Source organism: Spermophilus citellus, assembly GCF_964194105.1.
Source record: "Spermophilus citellus genome assembly, chromosome: 15".
Classification (NCBI taxonomy): Eukaryota; Metazoa; Chordata; class Mammalia; order Rodentia; family Sciuridae; genus Spermophilus; species Spermophilus citellus.
This window is the reverse complement of record NC_138195.1, coordinates 89,417,204-89,444,199: the sequence shown is the minus strand read 5'-3', so window position 1 is coordinate 89,444,199 and position 26,996 is coordinate 89,417,204. Positions and strand designations below refer to the sequence as shown.

Sequence of the window (26,996 nt, the reverse complement as noted above, 5' to 3'; positions counted from 1 at the left end):
TCTACCCATAAAATTGTGAAGAAGGGAAAAGAAATTTATCCTGGATTTGTGGTCATATCTTAAGCTACAAAACTTATGGCCATAGTGCAATAAGTTAGCTTAGTTAAAAGAGAAAAGGTATTGAATAATAGGGTTTGATATTATCCATGGTTTGGGGCATCCACTGGGGATTTACAAAGTATCTCTTGTAGATAAGGTGGGACTGCTGTATTCTCAAACAGCACACTTCTTCCACTTCCTTATAAAGATGGTGTAAATGAAGGAAAACCTAAACAATTCCTCTAGATTTACTTGCTTTCAGCTAATTTTGGATGTCATGCAGATAATTAGTCTCCTACAAACAGCTGTAGAGACACCTCTTAGCTGAAGCCACCTAACAGATTAAAACTATTCTCTGGCAAAAGTTGTTTTGTTCTCCTCCCTTATTCTGCATCTTAAACTGCAAGGTTAGCTAAAACTAAAAAGACATATGAGTTTATAAACTTCCTATCAGTAACTTTTCGGTAGATTTACAGAACCCTGGGTATCTGATTACCTTCAAACCAGATCAAAATGTATATCATTTAACACAAAACATTCAACTTGCAAATAATGTTCTTCAACAAAAAAACAGAAGTATAATTAATGTTTAACTTGCAGGAAAATACTGTTTATCTGAAGAATTACAAAGACTGTCCTAGGAGATGAAGGTCAGTTGTTGTAAGGATATTCTGGCAAGAAAGAGAAAACAAAATATCTCCTGATTGACAGAGATGATTATCAAGCCAGGATGGATGACTCAGCATGTCCTCTTCCTGCCCATGCCCCCCCCCCACCCTGAACCCCCTTTCCCTCCCTATAAATGCCCTTTCACATAACTGAGTTCCCAAAGATGTGGCTCTGAGATATTAAGTTCCCTCATCTTCTCAGGGTACCAGCTCATGAATAAAACTGATTTATCTCTTGAGTATTGGCTACTGAGTGGGGAGCAGACAGACCTGGTCCTGTAACAAAGGTACATAAGTTCCAAACTTCTGAGTTATTGGATATTCACTTGCTTATGATGCCAGTGTGCGCAGAATAAACTTGCATGCCTTTGTTCCTGTTAATCTGTATGTTGTCAGTTTGTTTCAGCAGGCTCAATCACCAAACCTTCAGAGGGTATAAAGGGAAGTTCCCTTAGCCCCTAAACCACTCTTGACTGCATACCCAAATCACCTGGGGAGCTTAAAAAAAGAGCTCTCTTAGTTTCACCACTTAAGATGATGGGCTTCTTTGTTTCTAACAAATCTCCCCCCCAGGTAACTAGAATATGGAGTCTGGGCTGGAATATTGTGGTTTACTGACAAAGTCACTGCCTAGCCAAACTTTAGGCTTCTGCGCCTTTTCCTAGGCTCATCTGAGCACTTCCTTGTGAAATCTAGTTGTAGCAAAGAACCCTGCTAAGTCAGTTCAGCCAGAAGCCCCCTTCTAATATTTGACAACCCTTAATATCTGGTCAGACTCCTCCCCCTCAACCTCCACCCCAGGGAATGTCTGAACACTCTAGACATCTTCAGCATGAATTCTGTTAGTTCAGTTTAGTCAGAATCTCTTTTACTCCTGATGTTTTCTCTTAGTCAATTTTCTTTCTTTTTTCTTTGGTACTGGGAATTGAACTCAGGGACACTTGGCCACTGAGCCACACTCCCAGCCCTATTTTGTATTTTATTTAGAGACAGGGTCTCACTGAGTTGCTAAGTTTCTAAGGATGGATTTGAACTTGTGATTCTCCTGCCTCAGCCTCCCGAGCCACTGGATTACAGGCATGTGCCACTGTGCCCAGCTGTTAGTTATTTTCTACCCTCTGACTCCCACACTGCTCCCTGGCTATCCAGGCCCACTTGCCTATGCTGTATTAAGACTTGAGTCTAATCTCCCCCAACTGCAAGATCCTGCTGCAGTGGTTCTTTTATCTACCATGACCATTCTGAAAAAGTCTTCCCTGCTGTGCTTTAATAAGTGCCAATAATGTTTTTCTTTAACATTACTGCACTCCATTCTTTGGAGGATGAAAACTCAACTCCTCTTGCAACATTCAAAAACCAACCTGTTCTTTCACTTGTTGCCTAGATTCTAAGATAATAATTCATGAATGTGCCTCCTTATTAATACCCCCATCCCCAGTTGTCCGTCTTTAAAACTTATTTTGTTCAGTATATAACACAAACACATTTCAAGAAAGCTGTCATAACCTCCTGATCTAGTCCACTTCTCAAATTCTCCCATAGGTAACCACTTTGACTGATTTCCTTAGAATCCTTCTAGTGTTTTGGTTTTTTTTGGCAGTCAATCACTGAGCCACATCCTTAGTCCTAGTTATTATATTTTTAAGTTAGAGACAGGGTCTCATTGAGTTGCTTAGCACCTCACTTTTGCTGAGACTGGGTTTGAACTCACCATCCTCCTGCCTCAGCCTCCCGAGCTACTGGGATTAGAGGCCTATGCCACCATGCCTGGCTCTAAACAAACATACTCAAATAGGAATATACATTCTTATTTTCCTTCCTGTCCTTTCCAAAAGGAAGCATATTACATAGCTTGTCTTTTTTTTTTTTTTCATGGAGCAATACATTCTGGAGATCTTTTCATATTAAGCTTTTTCACTCCTTTGTTAAATAGTTGCAATATAGTTTACTGTATACAAGAACAGCTTTCTAGGGCTGGGGATATAGCTCAGTTGGTAGAGTGCTTGCCTTGCATGCACAAGGCCCTGGGCAGGGTAAGGCAGGAGAGGGTTAGATGGGAATGGTATGGTAGAACTTTTATTAAAAATGATCCTGCAACTGAAGCCAAGCCCTTGTCTCTGAGCTGTGGAGAGGCAGCCAGGCTAGGTTGAAGCACTGGCAGCAAGCTCAGGCCTTAGCCTGTGGGGACATCAGTTCCACATAGTACTCTAGTCCAAACCCCTGAACATTCACAATCCACTGACCTCAACCTCTAGCTTCCCAATGAGCTGCAAGAAAATAGAAGTGGGGCAGACCTGAGTGGAAGTTCAGACTCATGGGTTAGACTTTTCCAAACCCTGAATAGCCTAAATTTGGACCCACAGTGCTGACCCTAGAGCTATATAAACCCCCAGACTAGCACGCTCAGGTCTCCTCTTACCCCTGTGAGAGTTCTGTTTCTATTCTTCACACTTGAATAACTAACTCCTATTCCTTTTACTTTTCATGAATTTCATTCTTCAGATTTTTTGTTGCTGTTGGTACCAGGGATTGCACCTAGGGTCGCTTAGCCACTGAGCTACATCCCAGCCCTTTTTATTTTGATACCTCTTAGGGCATCACTAAGTTACTGAGGCTGGTATTGAACTTGTGATCCTCCTGCCTCAGCATCCTGAGCCACTGGGAATACAGGTGTGCGCCACCATGCCAAGCTCATTCACCACCACGCCCAGCTCATTATTCAGATAATGTCAGACAAGAACCCTGAAAGAAGTTGGTGGTGAGCTGTTGGGGTCTGTTGCAACATTGGAGGGCAAACCAGCTGCGCCTTAAGAGTTTCGAAAAGTTGCAACATGCCACTCAATGGTGGTGGAGAAGAATCATGCTTTGCTGGCTGCGACACTTGAGCTAACCCATGAAGGCATTCCCTAATGTAAATAGCTGCTACCACTAAAATGGGCTTTCTCCACCACAGAGGCCTGCAGCTTGCATGGGCTTCACTTGCCAGCAGAAGCAGAAAATCAAGTTCTGTCTCCAACACCAGTGCTATCCGCCAACAAAGACAGAGAACTGAATTTGGTCTCAAGAAATCTTTGTATTTTTTTTTAATCTTTTATTATTTTATTTTTTAATACACGAAAGCAGTGAAATGCATTACAATTCTTATTACACATAGAGCACAATTTTTCATATCTCTGTATATAAAGTATGTTCACACCAATTCATGCCTTTATACATGTACTTTTTTGCATTACAATTCTTAATACACATATATACCACAATTTTTCATATCTGTTTGTGTATAAAGTATGACACCCAATTCAAGTCTTCATACATGTACTTTGTATAATGATGTCCATCACATTCCACCATCCTTCCTAATCCCTGCCCCCTCCCTTACCCTCCCACCCCTCTTCCCTATCTAGAATTCATCTAATCCTCCCATGCTCTCCCTCCCTACCCCATTATGAGCAGAGAAATGCAAATCAAAACTACTCTAAGATATCATCTCACTCCGGGCAGAATGGCAGCTATTATGAAGACAAACAACAATAAGTATTGGCGAGGATGTGGGGAAAAGGGTACACTCATACATTGCTGGTGGGACTGCAAATTGTTGTAGCCAATATGGAAAGCAGAATGGAGATTCCTTGGAAATCTGGGAATGGAACCACCATTTGATCCAGCTATTCCTCTCCTCGTACTATACCCAAAAGACTTAAAAACAGCATACTATAGGGACACAGCCACATCAATGTCTATAGCAGCACAATTCACAGTAGCTAAACTGTGGAGCCAACCTAAATGTCCTTCAGTGGATGCATGGATTAAAAAAAATACGGCATATATACACAATGGAATTTTACTCAGCATTAAAAAAGAACAAAATCATGGCACTTGCAGGTAAATGGTTGGCGTTGGAGAAGATAATGCTAAGTGAAGTTAGCCAATCCCCAAAAAACAAATGTTGAATGTTTTCTCTGATCATCTTTGTATCTTGATTGCGGTAATGATTACAAAAAATTGACCTGTGACAAATTCCACAGAACTATACACACTGCACTTTTCTCTACCACTCTTAGTTAAATGGTGTTGGGGTTGACAATGGACAGATCAATAGGAGAAAGGCAAGGTTTATTTACACATGCTGCTGTATTTTCAGAAGGCTGAGTTATAGCTTAGGCCATGTTTCTGACTGTGGTTGTTGGGATGTTTATACAGTTTAAGGTAATGTTGACACCACTGTAGTGGAATAGGGGAAACAATAAGGATTTGTTGTTATTGTGTTAGGACAACTCTGTTTTTTAGCACAGTATTCTCCACTTGCCCAACTAGTTGTTGCAGTATCACAATGTTTATGTTGATGTAACCCTTATTTTACTTCCTTGTGGTCCCAAAGTGCAAGAGTAGTAAGGCTAGAAATATGGGTATGATAAAAAGAAGCTGTAAGGTGCCTTCTGTAAGTAAAAAGGCAACATTTACCATAAGCACATAAGATAGGAGAAACACAGCATATAGAGGGTTCACTGCTATGTTTGGTTTCAGGCATCCACTGGAGTTCTTAAGACACTGATTAGGGATAAAATAATAAATTATGTAATGTTCCTTTCTTGACTCCCAACAGCTAAAGGATTCCAATCTTCTACACAAACTTCCAAACTTCCACTGAATTCTGACTAAAATTGGAATATCCACAGTAGGATCTGGTTGAAATGCTGCCTACCCCATTTATGTTGCCTCTTTCTCTGCTTTCACTTCCCCAAGCCCAAATTTCCACACCAAAATCTCACCACCTTCTGCTTGCTTTCTTCAAAACAGAGACTTTTGCTCTTGAAATTCTCCAAAACTACAAATGGTATAATTTTTTCCCTTCCACGTGTTTCTGGCTCCTCATTTTATCTCTGTAATTTCCTAACAATCCCTCAACCTTTTAAAATAATAGTGACTGCTTCAAAAGAGGACTAAACAAACCAAGACAGGGCATAGTACCCAGGAATTAACAAAAAGAATACCTGTTTATTTTCTGTACAACCCTGGCCATGCCAACAAGTTCTCATTCCTAAATCACCAGTGTACAAAAATGACACCAGATGTTCCGTTTTTTCTATTTCCAAAGAAATCTTAAATGATAGGATTACTTTTTATGAAGTTATTTGGGTCTAACACCTTATTGGGGACTGTGAACTCCTTTGATACCCTCCTTTTCAGGGAAGACACGTTATTGCTGAGGGCCATTGCCAAGTAGGAATGACACATTGAAATTTCCTTTCCAGCGTACCCCATGTCAGGACTTGCCATGGAAATTCGCTGTGACATTGCATGTGTGTTTGAGAAAGGTGAGCTTGCTCAAGAACCAGGGCGGATCCGGGTTTAGAGCTGATCAGGTTTTAGGGAGTATCGCGTCCTAGGGTTTAGGGAAGTTTCAGGTTTAAGGTGTACCCTGTGGGGGAATAGGGCGTATCCTGCTGCCTCAGGCACGCCCGATCCTTGAGCTCCCTTGAGTTCTCGTGAGATTCAAAAAGTATTGGAAAAGAAAGCCTCGTGGAGTAGGTGAATTGGGCGGCAGAGAACTTGGATTTCCCCAGAACGTGTGTAGAGGCCAGTGTGAGTTCGGGAATAAAGAATTGCTGTTTGAATCTACAAGGTGTGTGGTGGTTCGTGATTCTGTGCCCAGCCAAGACTGCGGATGTTATGTAGCACAAAGAACACTTAACTAGAAGTCAGGAAGCCAGGGTTCCAGAGCAGAAGTTGCTCAATCAATGTTTGCAGGGTCAGGCGGATACCAAGCTGAGTGGAGGGTGTGCTGCAGGCGTTCACAGCCAGCTTGTTTTGTATTCCAGCAGCTCCAAGTGCAGGACCTACTGTGTCTAAACAACTCCCTGTCCTTCACTGGTTTGTTTCCTTTACTTTCTGTGACACAGATTCCGCTTGTACTTTTGCTCTCAAATATCCTTCTCCTTTTTTGCTCCAATTCTGAATATGATATATTTGTTGCAAAGTCTCCTCTAACTCCATTCTACTAATTCTCCTGCTTCTTTGCCTCCCTTCGATGTTCACTCAGAATGGTCTGCACGCTACTCCAAAGGCTCAGACTTGTCATCTCCTCTTTACTCTCCCTCAGATGCCCCATAGCTCTCTGTGGCTCTGGCATCTATATTTCTAGCTTCTATTTTCCTACTACTTTCCAGGTCTATTTACTGACCAGCCTCCAAAATACTTTTTAAGGTGTTGATAACATTTTAAACATGTCTAAAACAGAATTACTCATCTTCCTTTCATTACCCTAAATTACTTTTCCTTTACACGCTGCGTCAAGAACTTAGAGGCTGCTGTCCTAAAAGCACTCTCTCTTCACTTGGGCCTTGTGTATGGCTGCAGATGCCTGATAGGCAACTAAAAGCAGGATAAAAGCTAAGCGATTCCTTCTTTAGATGGTCAGTTCAAACCCCACTTCGTATAAGCACATTTGCCCATACTATTAGCATTAGACATCCTAGCTATCTTCTACTACTGTCCCAGTATTCATTTTCACACACATTTACCACACATTTTAACATCCCATCTCCCCAATTAAAACTGTAATTTCCTTGATGTCAAGGCCCCTGTTGTAAACTTATAAATCTCCAAGACCTGTCCAAGTACTTCGCATAAGGCAAAGACACCCTGCCTCTTCCCTCATGGTATTATTTTTTTTTTCTTTTTTTAAAGAGAGAGTGAGAGGGGAGAGAGAGAGAGAGAGAGAGAGAGAGAGAGAGAGAGAGAGAGAGAGAGAATTTTTAATATTTATTTTTTAGTTTTCAGCAGACACAACATCTTTGTTTGTATGTGGTGCTGAGGATCGAACCCGGGCCGCACGCATGCCAGGCGAGCGCGCTACTGCTTGAGCCACATCCCCAGCCCCCCTCATGGTATTATTGGTAACGGGTTCTGCCTGTATGATTAGCTAGTGGCTTTGAGTATTTTTGTGTCTTAAGTACTTAGCATTTACTATTTCACTTAATACTGTTGTTCTCTCACTTTGCAGAAAAGGAAATGGAAGGAGAGTGGGGAAGTCCCTTGTCTGAAGTCATAATGCTAAGAGGTAGCAGAGAGGATTAAATTCAAGCAGCATGACACAGCCTGTGATTATTTTTCTCCCTTATTGCTCAAGGATAATTTGTTTGCCAACTTACTTTCTTTGTCCTTTTTGTTCTGCTATGACAGAATACTACCAACTTGGTAATTTAAATAAACAGAAATTCATTTCCCCAAAGTTCTGGAGGTTGGAGGGGCCAAGATCAAGGCGCTGGCATCTTGTTGTGACAGGTGAGAGAGTAAGAGGGAGCAAGAGGAACAAAATTTCACAAAGATGGCATTATCCATCCATGAGGGCAATGAACCCAAGCCCTAAACATACCTTCCTCAGGCCCCACCTCCCAGGGGAACAAGTTTCCAACAAATGAACTTTGGAAGTCAAATTCAAACCATGGCACCTACCAAGCTCTCTCTACCTGGGTGCCAAAAAAAAACCCCAAACAAAACAAAACAAAACAAAAAAACAGTGTTAACTTTGTTGATTAGTAACACTTGTCTCTGGATAGGGATCAAAATTAGCCCCAACTTGTTATCTTCCAGGCACCCGCTACCACAGCTAACTACACTTTAGCTCTGATTAAGTACCTCTGAGGCTCTAAACCTTCAGTGGCTCTCCACAACTCAAAATGATAAACCCCCAAATTCCTTAAAATGTACATTTCACTCCCCATTTGCTACAAAGCTCCCCCGCCTAAGCTTCCTAAATTCTAAAACCAGCTACCAGAGTCTGTCTTTGCTCAATGTTCCTACTCATCACTCTGTCCTCTGAACTCATGGCCAGCTGTGGACCCTTTAGGATTTGTTTCACACCTAAATGAATATGTAATTAGATAAAGTTATAAAATCTTCAGGAAAAGACAAAACTTCTTGAAGGTAGGGTGTTTTAGTCCTTCTTACATCTGTCGTGGACACAAAGCCTCATGCCTGGAATAAGAGCTAACATTTACTAAAAAAGCCAACTATAGACTGGGTACTATTCTAAGAGCCTTAGAATATGAACTCATTCAATCTTCACAATAATCTTAGGGAGTAGGTAGTATTATTCTTTCCATTTTAGAGTCCGAAAACTGAGATCAAAGAAAGTAAAAAACTTGGCCAAGATTTTGCCACTAGAAAGTGACAGAGCCTGGGTTCAAACTCAGGCAGTCAGGCTACAGTATGCACATTCTTAACTATCATGCTACAGTCAGCATTCAATTATATATGGTAATATATGCTCTGAAAACTATGAAGGACCATTACCATAATAAAACCAACAAATCTAAACAAAATAGCTAGCTTCCTGACATTAAGGAAGGGGAGGCAGCAGTGCACGCAGGTTGGGTTTTTAATCAGACCAGAGTTTCAACACAAGTTCTGTCACTTTCTAGCTTTGGGAATTCACTTAAATCATTTCTGCAATCTGCATCTGCAAGATTAACTAGTACTTATTATGTTATTTCTGAGAATTAAGTGAGATCAGAAGCAGGCAGAGAACCAGGAACATGTAGAGCACACATTATGTGGTCATTATTTTTGGCCCTAAAACAGATTCAAAACATGAAACCCATAAAACTTTACATTATTAGTCAACAGTTATAAAACTATTCAACAGCAATCATGCGAACACATTCTATCCCTTCGTGACAATACACTGATATGACTTTACTAATTTTCTTAATACCACGAGCTTATAAAATAGTCAGATAACATTAATTGTCTCTAATGTGAGATGAAGTTATAAAAGAGTTCTGCCTCTGGGCAAAAGAGACAAGCAGCAATACAAGAGCCTTTGATTCGTTAAAGCAAAAGCAAACGAAGTATAAAAAGCAACCGTCAGCAGAAGGAAAATTTCCAAAGTACCACCTTTACTGAGAAACCCAGGGTATCCAAACGTGTGAGGATTTTTGAAAACCCGCCATATGATGACAGGGCTGAAGAGGACAGGGATGTTCAACGTGTAAGTACCAATCCCGACACAGGGATGCGGAGGAGTGAGCAGTTTGCTAGGGTCCAGAGCAGGAGGTACCACGGGAGGCTTCGGGAAGCGGCTCCAGAAGGGGCTCCCCCGAGCCCTGGGGTGCCCTTCCCTGCAGGACGGCAGGCCCAGCGTGCGACGCGGACGGAGGGAATTCTCTCCCCGGCTGGCAGGTCCCTCCGACCCCCGGGACCCTTCCACCCGGCGGGCGGGGCTGCGGAGGAGGCAGGAGACACCTGCCGGAACGAGACCCGGCCTGTTTTTAGCGGGGTCATTAGTCACGGGGAAAGCCGGGTTAGGGCACCTGAGAGTCCAAGACCAGTCTGGCTGCCTCTCACCAGTGGCCTGTGAGGGTCTCCTGCCCGGCCAGCGCTCCGACCCCACGCTTGGGATGGACCCCCGCCCCCTCCAACGCAAACGGAAGCCAGCTCCGCCCGAGCGCTGGGCGAGGTCGCGGTGGCCATCCGCCCCTGGGTGGAGGCTTTGAGGGGACCAGCGGTCCGAGCGAGGAGCGGGCCCTGGACCGGCTCCCAACCGGTTAGAAGACCCCGACGACGACGATGTCGGGGACCATTGTCGTCCCGGGGGCCCAGGACGCTCGCCACAAACGCACTTACCAGACCGCTGCTCCGCAGCAGCCGAATAGCTGGGCCTTCCATAGCCGCCGCAGGCGAGAACGCTCTGCAGTCCAGGTTCTGCGCTTCTGGCCTCGCGCCCGCCACCTGGGGGCGGGCCGATCCGGGCCCCGCCCCTCACACACCCCCGGAGACGACGCCCCCTCGTGCCTACGGAACCCTAAGAGAGACAAACAGTGCCCTCCTCCGCTTGCGCCCTGCGCCTGACTCACGCGAGACTTGGGCAAGGCAGGGGGCGGGAAGGGACCGGAGACACAACAAACATGGCGGCGACGGTGACGAAGACGGAGGCGGCGGCGACGGCGGCGGCGTTGAACAAGGCGGTGGGGGTTACCCGGTGTGGTTGTCAAGAGGTAAGTAGCAGTCTCCCGGATTGGAGAGCAGCGCCCCGGATGAGCAGGGCGCATAGAAAGAGGGGCAGAAGAGGACAGCCGGGTTCACCGCGGGCCGGCTGACCCGGCCCGAGCCTCGCCCCCAGCGGAGGGTCGTGCGTGGCCCGTCGGTGGACAGGGTTAGGAGCCGGGTCCTTCCTGGCCCGAGCGCGTGCGGCGGCAGTGTGGGCCGCCGGAGCCCCGGGGGAGTGGTGCCTGGGCGTGGGCGCCGTCGGGCCGGAGTGCGGAGGCTCCGGGGTGCGGAGGCTGCTCCGGGCTCTGACAGGTGGCTGCGCTGGGGGCGCCCGGCGGTTTGCGTCTTCACCGGGTTCCAGGGGCCGGGGTCAGCCCCGGCGCGGGTCTCCTAGGTGTTTCGAACCCTGGTGAGGATGTCCTTCCGAATCCTGGCGAGGATACAGTCCCACGCCGGTTCGGGGCTGCTGTTTCGGGGAAGGACGTTTAAAACCTCACGGTCCTGCCGGGATCCGGTTCTACTGCACGTGCACTCTAATTTGGGGAACTTGTGAGCTTTCCGGAGGACGTTGAACTATTGAGGAACTATTCAGGTTCATTCCGGGTGTAGGTCTCTGATGAACTGGAATGCGAGTAGCCACCCCAGGCATCTAGTAAGTGTTCCATAACCGTGGGTCTGAAGTTTAGTCGGTTCTAGCTGCCAGTAACCACGTGGCCCTTTTAGTGACCCGGTAAAGTGATCGGAACCCGAAAGAGGAGTGACCGCCCGGAGAAGTCATGAAGACATCTCGGATTGTGAGATGTCAGGAAATAAAGTTTAGAAGAAGCAAAATTAATTTAAAACAATGTTTTAAACACCTGGACTAACAATTAAATTAAGAGTTCCGTCGATTTTGATTTATATCTGTTTTTGAAAAAAACAGCTAGAGATTAATATATTCTTGGGAGTTCCTTAGAGTGAATTGAGATATTTGGTGTTCTTCTCCCCCCCCACCCCCACCCGTGGTCCGAGTGTTTCCCAGAAAAACCTAATTATTTTGTATTGGTATAGAGAGGATAATGAAGATGAGGATCGGATGGGATTAGATGTTCTTTTGTTGGGCATAAGGTAGTTCTGTGTTGTTTTTATTTGTGTTTCTTTACACCCTTTCCTACAAAGATTTCCCTAATATAGGGCTAATACATTGTTCTTGGGCAACTACAGCTATTCCCCAGGACTAAGCCTGACCCTTGTACAAGTATATTGTGAACAAATGAAATTAATATCATAAATTTAGAAAAACATTTACAAATTTCCCAGAACTAAAATCTTGAGAAGTCACCAGTGCGTGTGAAGAGTAGACAGTAGTCACATATTGCATGTTATTCTTTGGTGATTCTGTGGTGGTTTTGCAGAAGTGAGACTGTTGGTTTGTTCTTAGATCGTCACCTTCATTCTGTGTTCAGCTAATGGTAAGATTGGCACAAGTTTCTTAATTAGTTTATTAAACCTGTAGATGCTAATAAGATTTTGATTTGTGGTGTGCTTTTTTTTTTTTTTTCCTTTTCTTTTTTTCCACAGACCTCTGTATGGCTTTTGAATTTTAGTTGAAATTCCCTCCATGGCCTTTTGGAGTCCATTGGTGTGTCTCCAGAATAAATTTCAAATACTCTACATTTCATCAATGTTGGAGTGGCAAGGAAAAGGTGGAACTGATTTGGGGTGAAAAGGTTAGATTGTATAACACTTCTTTTGGATTTCAACATGGTTTTAGTTATGTTTTACTTTTATATTATATTTTCTGGTTTCTTAAAGCCTCCTCATAAGGTCTCTCTTTGCCTTCAAAGAGTTTTTTGACATTTATGAAATGAGGAATTGTGTTCTAATTCTTTATGAAGGCCCGTGTTACAAGCCAAGCCTCCCTTATCAGCCTTCTCAATTACTATGAATTCTATTGGAGACTAAATCTTTTAGTGATCATAATTGTTATACTGTAGAAGTAAACACATCTGTTAAACTATAATCACTTTACACATATAGACGTAAAAGTCCAAATGAAGTATTATATATTAGTTGCTAAATATTCTTCTTTATGTTTAGTAACCCTTAAACACTTCTCAAAAAAATGCTAGATGGATGAAATGTATCTTATTGTTCCCTAATCATGGTCTCAAAATTCTCCCACAGTTTGTGGGGAGGACAGGTTAACTCAGAGCCTCTTCTGGTTCTTATATTCTCTCTGTTTCAGTTGTGTTTGCCTTTTAATTTCACATCTTGATACCTCTGTTTTAAATAATTAACCCCCAGTTAAGAGGAACTGTGTGTGCATGCATACAAATGTATGTACGTGTATTCATCATCAACTTCTCATTTCTGAGACTGAAGATGAAAGGTAAAGAATTTCGTACAAGATAAATCTTTTATCAGAGGCCAAAGAAGGTTGGAGAATAGTTTAAATTACCTGCTTGAAGGTAAAGAAGTTGTCATGTTCTTTTGGGATATCAAAACTTAATTCTTGGATATCTTTTTTTCCTCGACTGACTTGGGCAACCTCTGTTTTGTAAAAGCATTTATTTTTGAGACTTGAATGGATAATTTTCTGGACACTATTGTCACAAAAATAATTTGTGTATGCTATAGCCAGCTTCTCTACATACATATATCCAAGGGAATTCCATACTAGACTCAACTTACCTTTTTTTTTTTTCTTTTGTGGTGCTGGGGCTCTAACCCAGGGCCTCTTGCATGCTAGGCAAATGCTCTACCACTGAGCCACATCCCCAGTCCATCTCAGCTTAAGTTCAATCAGAGTAATCACAGGAAGGCCTCAGGAGTTATACTAAATCATAAGGTATGATAATCATAAGGTTTGAAATACATATTTTCTTTGGTTGATATATTTATCTGTTTTAGTTCAGGCTATTATAACAAATTGTCATTGACTTGGTAGTTTAAACAAACATTTCTCATAATTCTGGGGGTTGGGAAGTTTAATCTCAAGGTACTGGTGAGTCCAGTGTCCAGGTACAGGCCTGCTGTCTGGTTATATTCTCACAGGGCAGAAAGCAGAGGGGAAGCGCCATGTTTCTTCTTCTAACGGCACTAATCCCATTCAAAGGGCTTCACCCTCACAGCCTAATTATCCCTCAAAGACCATCATTTTGAGGGTTAGAATTTCAACACATGGATTTTGTATGTTTCTTTTTCTGATGACATGATTTTACATACTAAAGTTTTGTGTAAGTAACTTTTTGGCAACAAACTCCAAGGTTTATTGGAATGATACCATTGGAAAAAAATTATACTTTGCTGACTTCTTTTTTGTGGGGGGTGGGTGTTACCAGGGATTTAATTCAGGGGCACTCAACCACTGAGCCACATCCCCAGTCCTATTTTGTATTTAATTTAGAGACAGGATCTCACTGAGTTGTCTAGTGCCTTGCTTTTGCTGAGGCTGGGTTTGAACTCCCGATCCTCCTGCCTTAGCCTCCCAAGCTGCTGGGACTACAGGTGCCCGCTACCATGCCTGGCTGATTTCTGGTATACACAGTCATCCCTCAGTCATCCCTTGGGGGATTAGTTCAAAGATCCCTTGTGAATACCAAAATCTGAGAATGTTCAAGTCCCTTATATAAAATGGAGTAGTATATCCTCAGGTGATTCTCCTGCCTCAGCCTGAGGCTGGCATTACAGGCAAGCATCACTGTGCTCACCTATCCAAGTCATCTCTAGATTATTTTTACCTAATACAATGTAAATGGTTGTCAGACTGTATTGTTTAAGGAATAACAACAAGAAAAAAGTCAGTACACACTCAGTTCAAATGCCATTTTTCATCTGCTGTTGGTTGAGTCCTTAGATGCAGCATTTGTATTATATTGGCACAGATTTTTAAATTTATTGGTGCCTTACCAGTACCTCTAGGTATCAATTAATTTGTGGAGTTTTTAGATTAAACTTTCAGTCCTGAGCTGATGGTTATTAAGAACAGGAAGATGGTTTGGATAGAAAATCTATCTACAGTATCAGAATTTTTGTTTTCCACATATTGTGCTTATAAATATTAACCTGAGATGGTGAAAGCTGTGTGTGAGCTAAAGATTCCACTAACATTTAGATACCTTTCAAGAATCTGTTCCCCTGCCTAGAGCTCTGCAAACACATGTCATGTCTCTGGTCCACAGATATGTGTAATACAGATGATGATACAGGTCAGGTGTACACCTAGATGCTGAAGAATGATAATGACACCAAATTTTTAAACCATGGCAGGATGTCTAAGGTTATAAGCCATATTAGTATGTTTAAAATTGTAATTTAAGAAGAGCTTGTCTTAATGTTTAGAATGTTATCTTCCCTTATTCATTGGCATCTTTTTTTAAGTCCATCATGCATAATTGAAAGCAGCTTGCAGTTTATGGTAGGGAGCACTGTGAAATGTATAATGTGACACTGTGATGATAGCTAAGACTGTCAAAATATGTCAGCCATCCTCTGTATTTAGGCTCATTTATGTTCTTAAACTTGAGATGCATGTATAAAAATATCACTCTTTTCTGCTTGCTTACTGGCAATTTTAACATGTTTTCACTCCATTGTCACATGTTGTTCTATAATGGTGTTATGCTTTCTAATCAAGATTTAGTGAAATTTAGTTTGCTTATTGAAGCCTATCAAAGTACATTCAGATATTTTTAGAGGAAAATATATCAGCTTTCATATGAACTGTATACTAAGTTATAATGTAAATACTGGGATTTCCTTTTTAATGAAATCTCATATAATTAGAACTCAGATGATCAATAGGGCTTTACAGCTTGAAAAATCATTTCTTAGATCTTATACTTGATCATTTTCATTGATTGGGCAGACCCTAGCTCACATTCCCTAACCAAAAGGCAAAATTTAAAGGTCAAATAATCAGCAAATCATCAATAGTCACAAAACAAATAGTAATACAATGACAGAGAACTGGTTCAAGTAAACATGATAATATAGAAAAAAAATTGAAACTTCAAAAGTCAACAATAATCTATAAGATTGATAAAGTTGAGCCAGATTAAAGCAAGTGATTTAAAAGTAAAATAAGAAGAGGTGAGGGAAATTATAGATGGACTTAGGAAATTGCAAATGGGGATATGTGAATTAATGAGATTGAAGTGGTTTATATTTGTTTCATTGAACTAAGGAATAGATAGATGCTCAGTATATTCTCCAACCAAGTTGATAAATGAAAGAAGGGGAAAAACTTTGAGACAGAGAGGAGTTTCTTAATCCAAGTATAATTACTTTTTGCTGTAAAAATAATTATTATAAAAATAATTAACTGTTTTCTGAGAACTTACCATATTTTGTACATATTGTGATTCCTTATGCATATTTAACTATAAAAGTGAAGATAATACTGCAAGTTAGTTTTATTATTCCAATTTACAAAATAGGAAATTAAAGCTATGAGTGGTCCCTTCCTGTTCAGAGTCTAAAGTCTAAGTCAGAGTTTGACTTAGTACCAAAATATTCTCTTCATCCACAGAATAGAGTTTCAGTAGGCTCATTTTTCTAGAAAACAGTGAAAAGGCATAGTCATAACAGTAACTTTAAAATCTCTGGGTAACTTCTAAAAAAAGGAGTTAAGAACTATTCACAAATGTTGCATTGAGAAAGAATTCAGGGGCCTGGGGTTGTGGCTCAGAGGTAGAGCACTCGCCTAGCATGCGTGAGGCACTGGGTTCAGTTCTCAGCACCACATAAAAATAAGATATTCTGTCCACCTATAACTAAAAAACTAAAAAAAAAAAAAAAAAAGTAGTCACCTACAGGTCCTTAATATATTCGAGTAAAGAACAAATTAGATGTAAGAGAAAGGAAGAAAAGAAATATGAAAATAAAATATATCAGTCTGGGACCAGTAAACATTAGGGAAAATAAGAATAGCCATATTCTTTCATTAGTTCCTGAGTATATCACTGCATTGTTGTAAAGTATGGTAATCTGTAGTAATGTCATAGTCTGGGGTTGGTCTATTTCCAGTTAAGTCAAAGTGTAAAAGTTTTGATTCTTGTGAGGTTGGGCAAGTTTTTGTAAATTGGGAAATATACTTTTGTGAAACCCCCTCATTTCTCATCCCCACAGTTCTGCCATTTAAAAAACTTAGGCTGAAAAGGATCAAGAATAATACAGTCATTCTCAAAAAAGAAAAACAAAACTGTTGGTCTTAAAGGATAACAACACTTAATAAGACTGAATAGTGTGGCATTCATAGACATAGACAGGAAAGTGGAGCAGAATTGAAAATTCAGAAATAGAGCACATTCAGAAATAACCACCTGATGATTCTGGAGCCTGGTGGAGAAAGGCTGGCCTGTTAAATGCAGGTTGCTGGGATGTTGAATATCTTCTTGGAAAAAAAGTAAGTTTTGACTCTTATTGCATGTAAGACTAAATTCTGGATAAAAATAAAAGAAAAATGCTAAAGCTTTTAGAAGGAAATATAGGATAACATCTTCAAGTAAAATGAAGACAAGGATTTCTTGAATAGGGCACAAACCTCTCTAAAAGTAAAGGGAAAGAATGAGTAAATTGGACTGTATTAAGAACTTCTGGCCAGGCATAGTGGTGCACACCTGTAATCCCAGCAGTTCGAGAAGCTGAGGCAGGAGGATCTCGAGTTTAAAGCCAGCCTCAGCAATTTAGAGAGGCACTAAGCAACTCAGTGAGACCCTGTCTCTAAATAAAATACAGAATAGGCCTGGGGATGTGGCTCAGTGGTTGAGTGCCTCTGAGTTCAATCCCTAGTACCCCAAAACAAACAAATAAATAAATAAAAGGGTTGGGATTGTGGCTCAGTGTTCGAGCACCCCTGGGTTCACTCTCACCAAAAAAAAAAGAAAGGACCTCTGTTCATCAGAAGTTACTATTAACTAGTTGAAAGCACAAAATAGGTAAAAGATAAAGAATTCTTACATATTAATTAGAACAAAACAGATAGCTGTAGAAAAAAGGATCAAAAGACTTGAACAGACAATATCCCAAAGAGGGTATCTAAATGGCTAGTTAACATATTAAAAAGTATATTACTTCACTAATTGTCAAGAAACATAAATTAAAACTAGTGTAATACCACCACACATTCACTACAATGGCTAAAATGAAAAAGGTAAAAATTAGACAATTGCTGGCAATAGCAGAACTCTTGGCCACTGTTGTGGCAGTGTAATTGGTAAAATCACCTTGAAAAACTATTTGGCACTAACTAACCCTGAATATATACATACCCTTTGACACAGAAATTCCATTTCATTTCTATAGCCAATTCAATGTATAAATATGCCTTTTCTTAAATCTATTTAATTAGTAATTTTCCATCTAAAAAAGTCTTCATCTTTAATTGCCAGTTGTAGGCATCTAAAATTCATTACTCTTTGGCATATTGCTTAACTCTTTCTTGAAGCATAGCATAAACACAGAAAAGTATATAATTCAGAAGTCTTGAGCTAATCAATTGTCACAAAATGAAAACACATCCATGAAATCAGCACCAAAATGAAGAGACAGAAGGCTGCCTGCTTCCTGGAAGCTGTCCTTGTGCTACTGTCTGCCCTAGTGGGGGTTACACGGGCCTGACTTTTGGCACTGCAGTTCAGCTTGGTCTGCTCTTCAACTGGATGTAAATGCAGTCCTGCCTTACAAACCCTCGTGGGCTTCTGTCACTCCACATTCTGATTGTTAGATCCGTGTAGTTGCATGCAGCTCAAGTTTGCTCCTTTCCCTGCAGCCCATTGTGTGGCCATGCCACAACTAATGTATTGTACTGTTTTGGGGTCATTTGGGTAATTTCTGGCACTTGGCTGTTGTGAATAAAGTTTCTCTGTTTTCTGTCTTTGTAATTTCTTTCCATCCTCTGTGATGAAATTTGAATTCCAGTTACTTAATTATTAAATATGTTTATTTTTCACCGTTTTCAGATAACCAGTAAGATTATATGAGATATTGGAAAGCAAGCACCATATTTTCTGTTGCTTTGTACTGTATCTTGCACAAAATAGTTTTTGTCACTGTTGTTTTATTTTGTACTGAATCTCCCTAAATAATGTAAAATTATTTCAGTTTTTTCCCCCTCTCTAGGTATAAGAAACTATAAACGTAAGGGGAAAAAAAAGCAAAGATGGGTGAAAAGAAACCAGAACCTTTGGACTTCGTGAAAGATTTTCAGGAATACCTGACTCAGCAGACCCATCATGTGAACATGATTTCTGGATCGGTTAGTGGGGATAAAGAAGCAGAAGCTCTTCAGGGAGGTAGACTCCTCTTAATACTATTCGTCACTTTTATAAATGTATCAATGTTTGTGTGTAGCTATCCATACTATGAAAACTAGTATTTACTAATGTAAATCATTCCACTTTTTTAAAGAAAGATATAGGACTTTTTTCTCCCCTTTAAGTGTGTCAGATTCTCCCTCAGATTTTTGCTAAGGGAGAATGACTCAACATGGGGTTCTAAAACCCAGCCTGTCTTTTAGGTTCTGTTAGCTAACAATAGACGCAAGGAAACCAGAAGAAAGCAAAACATCAACTTCACCACCCAGAGAATTCAGCCATCAGGAAGTACGGATTAGACCTGAGTCTCCAAAGGGTTTTCTATTCTCTCTGAAAATGAAGAAAGGACTGACCATGATTACATGTTTAAGAGGAGAAACTAGAATAGGAAAAGCAGCAACCTACTGAGCCTGGTAGAAGTAAACTTTCTTGAGTTTATAGACCACAGAGACTGGAATATATTTCCAAGCATAGCTCAGGGTCAGCAAACTGTAGCCTATAGGCCTTATCAGTACTGCTGCTTTTGTGTGGCCTACAAGCTTAAGAAAGATTTTTATTTGCTGGTGAGGTGGTACATGCCTGTAATCCCATCAGCGTGGGAGGCTAAGGCAGGAAAATTGCAATTCAAAGCCAGCCTCAGTAACTTAGCAAGGCCCTAAGCAACTTAGACCCTGTCTCAAAATAATAAATAAAAAGCGACTGGGAATGTGGCTCAGCAGTTAAGCACCTCTGGGTTCAATCCCCAGTACTCCCCTGCAAAAAGAAAGGTTTTTAAATAATGTCATTACACATGAAAATTATATGAAATTTTAATGTCAGTGTCCATAAATAAAGTTTTATTGGAATATGTACATATATTTCCATATTGTCTATAGTTGCTTTTGTGCTCCAACAACAGAGAAGAGTAGTTGTGATAGAGACAAAGCCCATAAACTCTAAAGTGTTTACTATTTCACCCCTATAGGAAGTTTGCTGACCTCTGACCTAGGCGGTCAAATGCAAGGACTGGCAGCAAGGATAAAGCATCACCTGGGAGCTTGTTAGAAATGTAAAATGCAGACAGCTGTGGTGGTGCACACCTGTAATTCCAGTGACTTGGGAGGTTGAGGCAGGAGGATTCGTGAGTTCAAAGTCAGCCTCAGCAACTTACAAGGCCCTAAGCAATTTAGTGAGACCCTGTCTCAAAATAAAACATTAAGAGGGCCAGGGATACGGCTCAGTGGTTAAGTTTCTGGAACCAAGTGGTTCAATCCCTGGTACAAAAAAGAGAGAGAGAGAGAAATGAAAAGAAAAGAAATGTAAAATGCCAGACCCCACCCCAGATCTAGTTAGTCAATTTATTTTAATTATTCATGCATACATCAAAATGTGAGTGTTCCTAGCTATGGAAAGCAGTGGGAACAAGGGAGATACCAATCACTTAATTTCTGGTGAAGGGTAGAAGTAACAGTGGAGCAGGGCTTGAGTAGTGCATGCCAGTACTGCTCCATCCTGGAATGGAGTGGAAGTTCTTTTCCCAGGAGACTGTAGGAATAAAAATTTTCCCTTCTGAGTCTAGTGTGTACAGATTCCTATATTGGCATTGAAGAAGCCAAGTTTGTAGTCCCCAAAGTTTGCTGGTTTTCCTGATTATGAGTACCTGCCCCTTTATACAGTTTCCTTTATACAAAGAAGTAGTCCACTTAGATTGAAAGCAAACACCCATGCATCTTTTAGCTCTGAATTTCTTAGTCCTCACATTCAGTGGTATCAGATAAAATATTTTCCTTTATGTGCTAAATCCCTGAATATAACCCAGAATGTGGACTATATATATAAACTGAGTGGTAGGTGGAAAACTCATTAATTGCTTTAGATTAAAACAAATAGTTTTAGAGATTATTATGAATGCTAATTATTATTGTAGGAATGACTAGCATCCTAAATGCTTGTGTGAACTGTGCCATCAATCTTAAGGGAGTCTCTTGGATCTCCTTATCTCTTCTTGAAAAGCATGTTGAGAACTGACTTATTCAACTTATGTTTATAATTTGAGGTCCCCCTATAAAATTTTCTCAGAATATAATGCTTTTATACAAAATTAGCCTCAGTTCGAAAAAAAATCTGTGTTATTTTACAGATTTAACTTGTAGGAAGTAAACTTTCAATTTATGAAAGATTTTCAACCACTTGAGACTAAAGTGGTAAATTGAGTTGATTCTGAGATGCATAATTTCTTTTGCTATACTTTGTTTATAGCTGGAACAGATGGTGATCAAAATGGACTTGATCACCCATCTGTTGAAGTTTCCCTGGATGAAAACTCAGGAATGTTAGTAGACGGGTTTGAAAGGACCTTTGATGGGAAGCTCAAGTGTCGGTACTGCAATTATGCCAGCAAAGGAACAGCACGGCTTATCGAACATATTAGAATCCACACAGGTAATGGAGAAACAGCTGTTGAAGGGGGGCTAAGGAGCCCAGGTCTGTCCATCATATAAAAAGCACCGATTGTTCACAAATGAAGGTTTGTAAGGTTTGAATCAATGGAGAAGTTATTTCATTTTCTTGCAAAGCAATAGCTTAATGGCATACAAAGAGTGGGAAGTGAGGCCCCTTTTTAGTTCATCTCCCTTCTCAGGCATTTTACTGGTTGAACTACATAATCTGTCAACATCCGTCTGTTTTTAAGGTTGGGGGAGGTTAATGCTAAAGGCAGTATGGAATGTTGAATTGTTTTTATCTTACTCTCACTAGTACAGTTCATTTGCACCTGGTCTCACCTTCACCATCTCTGAGCAACCTTCCTAACTACACCCTACCCCGATTCAAGACCAGGCCAGTTGTCCTGCCTTTGTGTTCCATGGCATTCTGTGCTCATCCATCACATCATTTTGGTGACTTGAAAAGCCTGTGAAGACAGGGATTGTGATAGGGCCATTCTTGTACCCCAAAACTAGCATAGCATCTGGCACATAGTAGGTCTCAATACTAGTTAGGTGAATGGCTCCAAATCTTTCATTCCAAATGTTTATTCTGCGTACTTGGGGAGTCTTCAGCTAACAGCATTAACTAAAGTCGTGCCTTCTGGGAACTAAAGAGTAGGAAGGTAGAAGAAAAGTGCTGGCAGTTTTGAAGGGATAATTTGCATAACTCATGCTTGGACTTGCAAGCTCATTTTGATTTTGAACTTTTTATTTTATATAAGGACTTTTAAAAAAGTATATATTTTTTATTTTTCCCCCTGAAAAAAGGGTACGCATAAATGTGTATATCTATGAATATAGATATATAATTAAGTGTTTATGTATGGTCATGTGCTTGAATATATTTCTCTGAGGCATACTGTTGATAAAATCATGTAGCAAATATTATTGTCATTTGGGCTATTTCTTCTTTCCCCAAATGCCATTTAGAGCTATAACTATATTGACTAATAGAATTTAAATGTATATCTCAAATTGTTGCAGATGAGTTCTTAGGTTTTATTTCAACTTGCAGGTTTCTTTACAGACTTTAATAATCTTTTATGCAAGTGTGAATTTCTTAAAAACATTATATTTTCAACCAATTCCCAAATCCAATGAATGGACAAACATGGAACTTTCCATAAATGAGCTACTTTTGCAGTTTCTCCCCCATTTTTCCTTTTAAACAGGTGAGAAACCACATAGATGTCACTTGTGTCCATTTGCATCTGCTTATGAGCGTCATCTGGAAGCCCACATGCGTTCCCATACTGGAGAAAAACCATACAAATGTGAATTATGTTCCTTCCGCTGCAGTGATCGAAGTAACCTGTCTCATCATCGAAGGCGCAAGCATAAAATGGTACCAATTAAAGGTACTAGGTCTTCCTTAAGCAGCAAGAAAATGTGGGGGGTTTTACAGAAGAAAACAAGCAATCTGGGGTATAGCAGAAGAGCACTAATCAACTTAAGTCCACCTTCCATGGTGGTTCAGAAACCAGACTACCTTAATGATTTTACCCATGAAATCCCAAGTATCCAGACTGACTCCTATGAAAGTATAGCAAAAACAACACCAACTGGTGGCTTACCGAGGGACCCCCAAGAACTCATGGTTGACAACCCTTTAAATCAGCTCTCAACTCTAGCAGGACAGTTGTCCAGTTTGCCACCTGAAAACCAAAACCCTGCATCCCCTGATGTCGTTCCCTGCCCAGATGAAAAGCCTTTCATGATTCAGCAGCCCTCTGCCCAAGCGGTGGTTTCTGCTGTATCAGCAAGTATTCCTCAGAGCTCCTCTCCCACAAGCCCTGAACCTCGGCCATCACATAGTCAGAGGAACTATAGTCCAGTGGCAGGTCCAAGCAGTGAACCAAGTGCCCACACTAGTACTCCCAGCATAGGAAACAGCCAGCCAAGCACTCCAGCCCCAACCCTGCCGGTCCAGGATCCTCAGCTTCTGCACCACTGCCAGCACTGTGACATGTACTTTGCAGACAATATCCTTTACACTATTCACATGGGGTGTCATGGGTATGAAAATCCTTTCCAATGTAATATATGTGGATGCAAATGTAAAAACAAGTATGATTTCGCCTGTCATTTTGCAAGAGGGCAACATAACCAACACTGAAATCAATCACTATGTTTTACTTGGTTTGGCCTTCTGGGGGGTTGTAGTTTGTTTTTTTGTGGGTTTTTTTTTTTTTTTTTGGTGGGGGGTTATCCCTAATGAGGTGTCTGCTAATTTAAAGTTTATGCATTATATTTATAGAATATAAATTTGACAGTGGAAAATTTTTTTCATAAAAGTTTGGTCAGGGTCATTTATGTATTAGAATAGTTATTGATATCTGTTTTTCCCTTTCATTTATACATGTGAGAATTGGAGTACAATCATAATTTTAACAGGTGTTCTTTTACATTTCCCACATTTATGGTCCATAGAGACTTGAAGGCTTATCCATACTCTTGCTATTTCCGTATATACAGTATAGCCAGATGTTACTTCTGCCATATTTCAAAATGGTAGAGTAAATTATTTTCTCTTACAAAATCTGTTAACAACCTATTTCAGTGTTTGTAGAGAAATTGGCCTTTAAAATTATTCTTAATTAAAGTACTATTTAGTTCACATATCTTAAGTTGAATTAGTAGTTTGATTTCAACTGATAATAGTAAACCTTTTTTTTCTACAAGGGAAAATGTAAAACAATTATTTTAAAATAAAAATAGGTCAAAGTTCTGAAAAGAAGTAAAACTCAAGACTTTAAATTGAAAATTGTGTTTAATATTTAAAATAGCTTGTTTATTTCATGTCTACTTTAAACATGTTAGTTTTCCATTGGATTTTTTTCTAATAGTTGGCAGTTTGTTTTTAAAAACCACTAGATGCCATTTTCTTTTCATTTTGAACTTCTCATTTAAATTCTTCCTTCTGATGTTTAGTGTCAGGTGAAGTTGGTATGGTGAGAATCTGTTTCTTCCTATTCCTTTGATGACCAAAGAGATACAGTGGAAGTCATTCATCTTATTATTAAGATGCAGTCCTTCAAAAAAATCTCCAAAGTTTCCTTTTCCTGCCTTCTATCCATTTATTGCCCATAATATCCAAGAAAAGGTGGGTATAGAAACACATGGGGAAATGTGATAGTAAAGTAATACTTAATAAAAACAAGAATTTGTATCCAGAAGAGATCCTGGTCTTCTCTTCAGAGTTGGCCATTTAAAATATTTTCTGTGAATTCAAACTGTAATATTTACTTGCAGTTTTACCAGTCTTCATGTACAGTGACAATACCATATAGAAACTGATTGAATTGTCCCCTTAATAGAAAAGGATAAAGGTGTAAAAATGGATATAAAATTCATTTAAACATGCCATTTAATTTGTTTATACAAGTAAGGCTTGCTAAATAGAGTAATTCATTTTGAACAGGAGGCTATTGTTTTTATATTGTGTAATAACTAGCTTACTCTGAAGAGAGTTTGGTCAAACAATAAAATATATTGTTACTAACTTGGTTTCTGTGTACTTTGCAAAAAAATTATTTTTAACTTGGTTCATATCTTGAAAATATACATAATTGGAAAATGTGCTATTAAGCATTTGTTAAACAAAAAAGCACCCTTACTCTTATAGTAAATAAAAGGGAAATATTGATAGTATCTGCTCACTAAGCCCCAAGTGCCAAGTTAAAAGAGCCCTCTGCCTCCCTGCAGTGCTTGAAAGCCATTAGAGTGAGTGCTTGTGGTTGAGTAGCCAATCTAGGCTAATCTCCACTGCCTTGTTTAAAGTACAGCATCAGGGACACTTTCTCCAAACTGGAACTCTCTTGCTGTCAAATCTTGTGACCTTAAGTTCTGATTTCACTCCTGCTTGAATCACCACTGCTTAGATCAGTTTTAGTGCAGTTTCCAAATGTGTAACTTGGCTTTAGTATTATCATTTGTCAGAAAGAAACGAGTTGTCATTTGGAAACTTTTGCAATTTTATTTGTTTTCTATGTTATTCTTCAAATAAAAGCAATAGCCCAAAACAGAAAACAGAAATTTTCATTAAACAAAGAGGAGTAACTCTTCTGAAAACAAGCTTATTAATTGTATATTATGGGCCAAATAGTGACAAATACATTTTTTTCTAACAACTAAAGATGGATGTTTTAAAGGTACATTTTAATTTAAATGGAAAATATTTTTCATAATTACAAACTAGAATGTAAAATTATAATTTTCCTACCACTTAAAAGAGCACAGTTGGTATTCCAAAGGTGTTGATGCTTCAAAGCTACAATTCTTTCTAAATGCACTAAAATTTTTGAAGCAAATCTACCTTAGAAACTTTTTTGGAATTGTACTTTTTAAAAGATTTAGTATTTTATTTAAACTTCCTGAGTTGAATTGTGTATTTGGAAAGATGTTAGGATCTTCCCTTAAATGTTCATTTCATTTTATTTTTAATCAAATATTTTATAGAAATGAGTTAGGAAGAGTTTAACATGCACTATTTATAGTACTTTGCCATTAACAGGCAATGTTCTGAAACTAAATTTATTTTTGTTCAGTGAACATGAGTTTAGATCTTTAAAGTTTGTAGATAATTTATCTCCACTAATATTTTTTTAAGAAACTGTGAAGAGATTAACGGAATAATTTTATTTCAGATTTCACTAATGTAGTATGTAGCTACAATTTCTTGAAAATCAAGTAAAGGCTAGCTAGACTTTTACTTTGAAAAAACTCCATTCGGTATTTTTTGTGCTGTTTTGTTTTAGAAAAAAAATATTTGCCCTTCATCTGCAGAATTGATTGACAAAGGGAATATTACTAAAAATAAAGAGAGATAAACCTAATTTTAAGTTCTACAAAATTATTTATCAAATGAGTGTGTTGATAAAATTTTTTTAATTCCCTGCTAAAGACTTTTTCTTTAATCTTAGGGGTATATACTTTCTACAACTTGTTTTTGTTAATATGTACTTTGATGTAAAGAACATATTTTGTATGCAAAGCATAAATCTTGCATTATGGTTGTAAAATACATTATATTCTTTAGGAATCCAGGAAACAGTTTAATGCTGAAATAACTATATCTAGTATGTAGTTTAAATGGTGAATGAAGCTTTGCTTTTGTAATATATGAATAAAAAAATAATACTTTCTAATAACCTTGATTTTTCTTTTTTGAAAACCAGGAATAAATTAGTTTTTTAGTAATTTTCTGGTATGTAAAATATTAAGTTAATAAAAGAAAAAGATTTTATGGGTACTCTGGTTTGAATTTCTAGAATGCCTTACCATGAAAAGATCTATCACCAAGTTAAAAACAAAAATAGCCCCACATATGTGCAATTGCCTCCATCCTAGCTTACCCTCTTTATTCAAGATCCATTTAACCTGACTCTTATGCCCTAAGGGTTCTGGCACATCAATGAGGAGGGCCACCTCGGATGCTTAATTATCCATGTCATATCTGACAAGTGACTGAAGTGATTTCTGTTATGACTAATGGGTCCTTTAGAATAGACTGTTTTCTTTGAAAGAATGGTCTTTAG

General features: G+C 39.5%; 2 protein-coding genes across 8 annotated transcripts in view; one reads left to right on the top strand and one right to left on the bottom strand.

The window, feature by feature from the left end:
- Window positions 1–10,511, bottom strand: part of ACADSB (acyl-CoA dehydrogenase short/branched chain) — a 41,738-nt gene extending 31,227 nt beyond the window's left edge. For all 3 annotated transcript variants that reach the window (XM_081267777.1, XM_081267778.1, XM_081267779.1), the window contains exon 1: window positions 10,335–10,511. In XM_081267777.1, the coding sequence (XP_081123903.1) occupies window positions 10,335–10,376 (42 nt within the window). In that variant the 5' untranslated portion in view covers window positions 10,377–10,511. The remainder of the gene's footprint in view (window positions 1–10,334) is intronic.
- Window positions 10,512–10,588: 77 nt separating this feature from the next.
- On the top strand, window positions 10,589–26,923 carry IKZF5 (IKAROS family zinc finger 5). 5 transcript variants are annotated; one of them, XM_081267781.1, is made up of 6 exons: window positions 10,594–10,705; window positions 12,258–12,406; window positions 13,412–13,527; window positions 18,783–18,973; window positions 21,233–21,415; window positions 22,632–26,923. In XM_081267781.1, exons 4-6 carry the CDS (start codon window positions 18,841–18,843, stop codon window positions 23,573–23,575), a joined length of 1,260 nt encoding a protein of 419 aa, XP_081123907.1. In that variant the 5' UTR covers window positions 10,594–10,705; window positions 12,258–12,406; window positions 13,412–13,527; window positions 18,783–18,840; the 3' UTR covers window positions 23,576–26,923. The 5 variants fall into 5 exon arrangements, with proteins under 5 accessions (XP_081123908.1, XP_081123909.1, XP_081123907.1 ...); XM_081267783.1 differs by lacking the exon at window positions 13,412–13,527 and having other exon boundaries at window positions 10,593–10,705; window positions 18,801–18,973; XM_081267780.1 differs by lacking the exon at window positions 13,412–13,527.
- Window positions 26,924–26,996: the final 73 nt, after the last annotated feature.

What these genes read in the sequence shown, in the direction of transcription:
- IKZF5 (XM_081267782.1), top strand. Translation starts at nt 18,841, where the DNA reads ATGGGTGAAAAGAAACCAGAACCTTTGGACTTCGTGAAAGATTTTCAG. An exon ending in AGCAGAAGCTCTTCAGGGAG is followed by an intron (nt 18,974 to 21,232) that starts GTAGACTCCTCT and finishes CTTTGTTTATAG; the next exon opens with CTGGAACAGATGGTGATCAA. An exon ending in ACATATTAGAATCCACACAG is followed by an intron (nt 21,416 to 22,631) that starts GTAATGGAGAAA and finishes CCTTTTAAACAG; the next exon opens with GTGAGAAACCACATAGATGT.